Source organism: Brassica napus, unplaced genomic scaffold (assembly GCF_020379485.1).
Source record: "Brassica napus cultivar Da-Ae unplaced genomic scaffold, Da-Ae ScsIHWf_3072;HRSCAF=3883, whole genome shotgun sequence".
Lineage (NCBI taxonomy): Eukaryota > Viridiplantae > Streptophyta > Magnoliopsida > Brassicales > Brassicaceae > Brassica > Brassica napus.
In genome coordinates, this window is record NW_026016308.1 from 48,308 (window position 1) to 56,746 (window position 8,439).

General features: G+C 35.7%; 1 protein-coding gene and 1 non-coding gene across 3 annotated transcripts; both read right to left on the reverse strand.

Annotated features, from left to right (window-relative positions):
* Positions 1–330: 330 nt before the first annotated feature.
* Positions 331–1,385, reverse strand: LOC125603040 (DNA-directed RNA polymerases II, IV and V subunit 12). 2 transcript variants are annotated; one of them, XM_048774309.1, is made up of 4 exons: positions 1,299–1,385; positions 1,109–1,164; positions 722–814; positions 331–566 (listed from the first exon to the last, which is right to left on the reverse strand). In XM_048774309.1, exons 2-4 carry the CDS (start codon positions 1,146–1,148, stop codon positions 544–546), a joined length of 156 nt encoding a protein of 51 aa, XP_048630266.1. In that variant the 5' UTR covers positions 1,149–1,164; positions 1,299–1,385; the 3' UTR covers positions 331–543. The 2 variants fall into 2 exon arrangements, with proteins under 2 accessions (XP_048630266.1, XP_048630267.1); XM_048774310.1 differs by lacking the exon at positions 1,299–1,385 and having other exon boundaries at positions 1,109–1,288.
* Positions 1,386–8,120: 6,735 nt separating this feature from the next.
* Positions 8,121–8,227, reverse strand: LOC125603041. The gene has a single exon (XR_007335195.1). It is a non-coding gene; the product is annotated as a small nucleolar RNA R71 (small nucleolar RNA).
* Between the last annotated feature and the right edge of the window lie 212 nt (positions 8,228–8,439).

The following is an 8,439-nucleotide window of genomic DNA, read 5'->3' on the forward strand; positions in this document are numbered from 1 at the left end:
GGCCTCGCCATTTTACAGCGAGCTCGAAGTCATATACTGATCGATGAGGTCGAACTCAACACGGGTAGAGACAAATAGGCCCATTCCATTTACGGCCCAAGTAAGCTGTTTACTTGTCTTGTTGGGATTTGGGTCCGACACTAATTCAGCAAATCGGGAGCAATGACACAATGATAATGGCTCTGAAACAGCCTTTCCCGCATTCAATAAAGGGAAAGAATAATGTCTAGACAGGTGTTGCAGGTTGCCAAAGTTGTAGATGACATTCTTGTTGAACAAGGTTTGTTTTGTTTCTTTGTTTTGATCATTCGTTTTGATGTGTTTGTATTATTGTTTTCTAACATGATGACTTGGTTTTTATTCAAAAAAAAAGAATAATGTCTAGACAGTCGCACTCTATTGTAATCAAATCAAAACCAAAACAAGCTACTTAGCGTAAACAAAAACAGATTTTACGTCAAGTTAAATTACAAACAGAGGCAGGACAAGTCTATATGCCATCTTAAACAGACTTCATATCATTATCGTTCAGGGTTGTGGTTCTCAGCGAGCTTCGTATTGAACAACTGCAAGAGATTCAGCGACCATATAATTAAACGGAAAGGTGTAAAGTAGACCAGAACTTATAAATTCAAAAAATTGATCCCTATATCACATTTGCGTTTCTTGTGTGACAAATACAAAATAATGCTTCATCAGTGTCGATATAAGTAAGTCTCACCTCTACGGGTACGCTTCTTGTAAAGAATACGGTAACCACACTCTCTGCACTGAATCACATCCCCAGACTTCAAAGTGTTCTCCTGTCCACAATCTTCAAAACCAAAACCATTCATACAAAAAAGCTTAGCAAAGTAAAGAGATATCTTGTGAGAAACAGCAAAAAAAAAACAAAGCAGAGCTCCTCCTCAAAAACCTCAAGTCATTAAGATAAAAACAACATAGGAAAAAAGATCAGATGGATCTATGCCTCCTAACTAAGCCAATTATGAAAATACTAGGGTTCATAAGGCTACTCAAAAGAGGCATCTTCTCCTATGATAAGAAGGAAGCACAAAGCTACCACCATCTTTTATAGAGATGACGACGAAGATGGGTCTCAGCTTACCTCCGCAGACGTAAGTAACTGGTTCGGGCTGTTGATCCATGCTTATCGACTCGAGTCTGATAAATTCAACACAAATTGAATTTGAGTCATGGGCTATTCAAGCGATTCGAAAGCGGGACCGGACAACACAGCAAAATCGTATCTTTTGCGTGTCTGAATTTAGACAGAAAGGAGTTGACTGCATACTTACCGAACAAAGGTAGGGTTTATGCGGAACTACAAACACGAGCGAAGAGGAGTGAGTAAGTGAAGGGAGAGAGTAGGGGTGTTCAATCCGGATATCGGTTCGGTTTCGCTTCGGTTTTTTTCGGTTTTCGGTATTTCGGTTAGTAAAATATAACTACCATTCTAAATCCATATTTACTTCGGTTCGGTTCGGTTTATATACCGTCGGTTTTCGGTTTATTCGGTTTTATACCAAAAAACATAATTATTTTGTTTGAGATCATATTATATGAATTTTAGAGTCATATTGTCAACACACTCATTTATTAAAAACCTATTACATGTTCAAATAAATGAACAAAAAAGTAAAAATGCTTCTACCATCAAATAAAATAATCAAATCTATAACTAAAATCAAAGCTTGAAATTTTGAAAATAAAAATATGAAACAAAAGAAAAGTTTTTTCACTCTTCCATATTTAGTGTTCATTAAAGTCATGTTTTTTCAATTGAAAATTTTCCATTAATTATTGTCCATCAAATTTATAATCTTCATATTAATTTAGTGAAGACTAAAATAAATCAAAAAGATCAAAAAAGACTTAGAAAATAAGATGTCTGAATTGCGATGTATTGTTATTTAGTTATAGTTCAAGTGTTTTACAAATTAAGATTTTTTATTACTATAAAATCATGGTAATAATTATTAACACAAATTTAAATTATGTAACAGATAGATTTTCATGTATTGTTATAAAATAGATACATATTTACATGTTTCTACTTTTAATCGGTTTTGTTCGGTTTATTCGGTTTAATCGGTTATATACCAAACCATATCCAAATCCTACGGTTTTTAGAAAATTATATCCATTCGGTTTATATGGTATATACCAAAACCAAACCATATTGTCTATTTCGGTTCGGTTCGGTTCGGTACGGTTCGGTTTTACCATATTGAACAGCCCTAGGAGAGAGAGATGTATAAAATGGCGTATCTGCTTTGATCATTGACCGTCCCATAAGTGTGGGCTTACTAATACAAATAATATTAATATGGGCTTATAATAAAAGCCAATTCAAGGTTAATAATACTTGGGTTCAATATTATTTTATAACTCAGGCTATAACATTTTGAATCCAAATTTATATCATATTTGGTTACTAATACTTTGGGTTTAGGTACTTGAGATATTATGTTAAAATAAACAGAAATGAGTATTTGAGGTATTTTTTTTAGGTTTTTATATACTTGTTTTGATACTAATTCAAATCCTAGTATCGTTTTTCAAAAATTTTAGATTTTTCTAGGTTAATCAGATTTTCAGGTTATCTATTTGGACTCATTTAATAATAGATTGGTTCACATATATTTTATACCACCATGCATGATCATTTCAGATATATTCTGGTTTGAATTTCATAGATTATGTGTTTTAGGTTTGGTTTGGTTCGGTTTTATCTTTTTGACATGCCTACATGAAATAGTCTGATCCGGAGCATAAATTGATTATTATGCCCACTATAAGCTAATTTACCAATCGCTATACTTAGTCAATTTAGGTTTGAGTCTCGGTCCAAGTGGTTTATATGGTGGATCGTAACATTCGGTTCATCTTCTACCAATAGTCGAAGGTATTTTAAATTCGAGTAAGACAGTGTGGTACGATTTCAAGTTAGTTCACTATGTAACAGCAAGTGTATTCCTTCCGGGTCCAACCGGATAATCGATAGGGTTTATAAAAAGAAAATTAATTTACCAAAACATTTTTTTCTAACAATTTACCAAAACATAGCTTCGGACCGCATTCATGTCAAGAGTCGAACTTTGCATCCATTATAAACAAAATCAATATACGGTTATACCACTATAACTATTGAAACGTTAACGTAAGAATTGATCCAGCACATGATTGCTCAGCTTCTATATATCCAGGACCGGGTCTGGCAATGATAATGTGGTTGTAAGTGATTCCACTAAGATATGCACGTAGTATTTGAGGCATCTTCTGACTCCAGAGATCTTCAAGATGGCTGATGATAACCAATGTAAAGTTCATGCATTTGGATGGTGGTGTTTGCGACGTGGCATGTATTCAAGTGTCTGTCATTATATCATACTCATACATCGATCAGCATATTTCTACCTTTGAGATTTATTTTAGTAAATGAACATCATCTCTCCTTTATCTCCCAAGAAAAATATAACGACAGAGATTCAAAGTACAAGTGCTTTGAAGACATCAATGCGTGTCACGTCCCCACGTCGAATTAACACCGCCATCCAAAAATGCGTATGAACTTTGCAACCTAAATCTTCTAAATATAACTGAAATTTCTATTGGAACAATTCAACGAAAAAGTCTTCGCAAAAACATTACTTTCAGCCATTATTTTTGAAAAATATTGGTTTAGCAAAAAATAGTGTTTTGTAGTTAAAAAAGGTTTTCGGATTAAGCAAAACTTGGTATGTGTGTTTTCAGTTTTCACTTAAAGAAATTGTCACATAGATATGACTTTTGATAAACTAAAAAAATATACACATGAATCAAAATATTTTGTTGAATGTATAAATTTTTGTTTTGGTGAAGCAGAGATTTTGTTGAATAATAATGAGTGAATTTGCCATCTAACCAAGTTTGGAGTCAAAATTAAGTAAATAGCTTTGATTTTGACGTTATTAAATTGATAACATTTCATATACCTTTTATCCGGTTATGTCCTTATCCTTTCTAAGTTATCGGTGACAATGGAACCAAGAATTAACGTCGACGAGAGCACATGTCCAAGAAAAATTAAAATTTAACATGGTCCACGTGCGGGTTAACTATTCTAAGTAAGTGTTCTGTTCCATTTATAAAAGTACTACGTCAAATAGAACAAACAGAACATGATCTTCATACGAAACATAATCATAAACTCTAAACCTAACCTGCACACATGATACTAAACCATAAACTCGAGGTTCTAAATCCAAACCCAAATGTTAAATTTAATTTAAAGTTACAATATTTTAAAGAAAACAATAAAAAATAATAAATATATAAATTTTGAACTATTATTCTATACTATCTAACATGGAATGAAGACTATTCTTGTAATTTAACCCCAACCCACCTCCAACCCTAAACCCAACACACCTCCAAGACTGAAATACTAAACCCTAAACTTGAATTCATAAACCCAAATCTAAATGTAAAATATTTTAGATTAAATTAAAATATGAAAATAATATATAATATTTTGTACTATCACCTATACTATTTAAAGTGGAAAGTAAAATAGACTTGAGAGGAAGTACTATACTCTAAACTCTAATCACTAAACCCTAAACTCCTCAATAATTAGCCATATAACAATCCCACCATAAACCCCTATATACTTAACTTTAAACTATAAACACTAAACTCTAAACTCAAATATAAATCTTAAACCCAAATATAAACTCTCAACTTAAATAGAATGGAACAAAATAAATAGTATAGTATAACAATAATATGGAATGAAAACCATGTAAAATGTGTGACTTTCTGCTGACCACGTTTAACTTTTGCTCTCTTGAATTTTTTTTTTTTTAAATTGCAGGTTAAGCCGGTTGCGTTGAAGGTTAAAAGTGTAATATTATATAAAATACACTATGTATCGATGTATTCTAGCATATTCGGCTACTGATCTAAATATTGTTTTTTTTGTAGCCATACCACCTAATTTTCCAGTTATATATATATAAGATGTGAAAATATCCCAGTTATCAAGAGAAAAAAAGATGTGAAAATATCCCTAGCTTTCGATTTTGTCGAATTCAATATAATGGGTCACCATGCGACACTTACAAATAACAGGAAACAACTGTCTTGATTTCCACAGAAGCAATGGCTGCTGAGAATTTTTGTTTTTATAGTGTTTGTACTCAAGAGAAATGTTTTTAATCATTGAAGAAAGAAAACCGGTGTAGTGCAATGTATCTATCCATCTATCTGATTCCCATATGATATGTTTTGTTTTATAATATTATTATAAGCTGTTTTGGTGGGCACCAATGTGATGATTTATGATTAGGAGCTTCTTGTTATGTTTTGATTATAGTGAACATTGTAGTATTTATGTATGTCCATCAGGGGTGAAAAGGGTACTAAAAACTTTGGATTATATTTATATTTCTCTAAAATATAAATATTTTAGTTATAAATTTTAAAGTTCCTATAAAATTCTATTTGTTTCTAAAATTATCAGGAAACCATTTAGGATCTTTTAGACGATCTTATATCTCTTCATTTTATATAATATTTATATGTGATATATTAATTCTGTTCGTTTTCACTATTATATATATATATATATATAATTACATATAGTTTTTTGGGTGGTTCGTTCTTATTTTTGGTGCATATTCAACATTTAAATGTATACAACACAGGAAACACAAAAGATGCAGTGAAAGGATTTATGGAGGGTACGCGCAAGATGGTGGAGAGATTCATTATACTTATTAATTAGACAATATCTACACATTTAACAGATTGGACATTTCCTGGTTAGCCAGAAGATACAGTTCGACAAATGGACATTTCCTGGTTATTCCAACAAGAGAAGAAATGGAAGTAGCTGCGACTCTAATGATATCTTGCATATTTGCATTGTTTTATCCATTCATCCATGAGCATTTTCATCATATAGATTAGGTTTCAGACATGTTTAGGTTGCATTTTGCATACATGAGTCTCTATTAGGTACTGGAATACCACATGAGGCTATTTGGAGCTCAAAAGAGGTGAAAAGGTGACCATTGAACGAACCGAGCATGGGAGCGACCTCCCGGAGCGACATCACGAAGTCGCTGTGTCCCACTTCTCAGAGCGACCTTCCTAAAGCGACGCCATGAAGTCGCTCGCGTTCTCATTACTCCGAACAGTCTTAGATGACCCTGGAGCGACCTCTCAGAGCGACCTACCAAGGTCGCTCCCGATCCAGAGCGACCCGTTGGAGCGACTGCACAAAGTCGCTCGCGTTTTCACGTCCGGAGACACACAACTCGCTCTCGGAGCGACCTCTCGCAGCGACCCAGCGAGGTCGCTCCCGAAGCTTGGAGCGACCTGTCCAGAGCGACAGGGAGAAGTCGCTCGCCATCTTGGTTCCCGGAGACAAGAAATCGCTCTCGGAGCGACCTCTCGCAGCGACCCAGCGAGGTCGCTCCCGAAGCCTGGAGCGACTTGTCGGAGCGACGAGCCGAGGTCGCTCCGCGCCTATTATCTGCTCGATTTCTATTTTACTTAAGGGCCTTTTGGTCATTTCATTATGCACGTTTTGTACTTGGAAAAACCTATGTTTTAAACATTTTTTGTAGCCACCAGAGGCAGATTATCTTTTATCTTTTGATCTATTGAGAAATACACAAGAACTCTCTTGAGAAGTTCATCTCTTGGGTTTTGATTTGTTATGTTCTTGTGTTATTGTTGATTTCTTATCTATTTCTCTACATGATTAATCTGAAATCCAATATGGGTTTAAGAGGAATCATGGAGATTAGTGAGTAATCACCTTTTGAATTCATGGGTTAGGGAGATTAAGGGTGATTAGGTTAGTTCTAGGATGCTTTAGTGTAGATCATTCTTGTTCCTTGCTAGTAGAGTAATCATAATGCATCTTCTGAGTTGGCCACTCAGTTGTTGATCCTTAGGCATTTCTCACCCGAAAGGTGTTCGATGAAATGCCCGAGACAACTCTCCTAGGCTTTTAGTATACTTTGCCAAAGACATTTGTTGTTAAAGGTGCTAAGATAGCTAATAGACTTGTTAGTAATGATTGCTTTCATATTATTCAACCAAAGACATTTGATGTTTGAGATATGTTAGCAAATGAGCATTCATCTAGACATAGAGCTTGCTTAGAATTGTGTCTAGGCTTAAGGTTGATAGTTTGATTGATCATTTGCCATCCTTAGTTCGATACTTGATCACCCAAGGTCTAATCCCTATGCCCATGAGTTCTCTTTTCCTTTAGTCAAGAAAGTATCATTCTGTTATTGCTTTCTAGTTTTAGTCATAGCTTAAAACCCATCTAAATCATTGGTTGCACTTAGATTAAGTGAGTACTTGCATTCTCAGTGCTTTGATATCCCTCAGAACTGGTTCGACAATCATTTATACTACAACATTTGTCTTAGGAGCCTTGAAAACTCCTAACATCAAATTGGCGCCGTTGCTGGATTCTGAGTAGATTTGAACATTGAGATTTAGTCACTTGCTTGAGACTAAGTCATTTTTATTTTCTTTTGTTACTGATTCTCTTTCTTCACCTCCCTTTAATCTACAGGTGTATGAACTTGAGGAGCAGGGGTCCATCAAACCTAGTTCCAATAGCTGCAGACATCAGAGCTTTAGAGAGAGAGTGTGCTAGAAATAGAAGAGAAGAAGAGCAACAGGCTCACTTGCAGAGATTGAGTACTGATATGGGAGACATACCTCAAAACCAACAGCGAGCAGCTCGACCCATTGGCACTTACGACCGCCCCAACATTCATGGTCATAGATTGGGAATCCGAGCACCCGCTGTGGCAGCCAACAACTTTGAGATCAAATCAGGACTCCTCAACGTGATCGAGAACAACAAGTATCATGGCTTGGCTCTAGAGGATCCATTTGATCACTTGGACAGGTTCGACAGCTACTGTGGGTTGTCAAAAACCAATGGTGTGTCCGAAGATGCCTTAAAGCTCAAGCTATTCCCTTTCTCTTTGGGGGATAAGGCACGTCAGTGGGAGAAGTCTCTACCCAGTGACTCCATCACTACTTGGGATGACTGCAAGAAAGCATTCTTGGAGAAGTTCTTCTCTACTTCAAGAACTGCTAAGCTGAGAAACGAGATTTCCAGCTTTCAACAGAAGAACTTGGAAGGTTTCAGTGAAGCCTGGGAGAGATTCAAGGGCTACCAAGCTCAATGCCCACACCATGGCTTTTCTAAGGAGAGCTTACTGAGCACATTCTACCGTGGTGCTCTTCCTAAGTACAGAGCCAGACTGGATACAGCTAGCAATGGGTTCTTCTTGGGGAGAACTGAGGAGGATGCAGAAGAGCTGGTTGACAACATGGTAAAGAGTGATGCAGTCTACAGTGGAGACCACGACAGAGACAGTAGGACAGATGATAAGCAGACGAGGAAAGAGATCA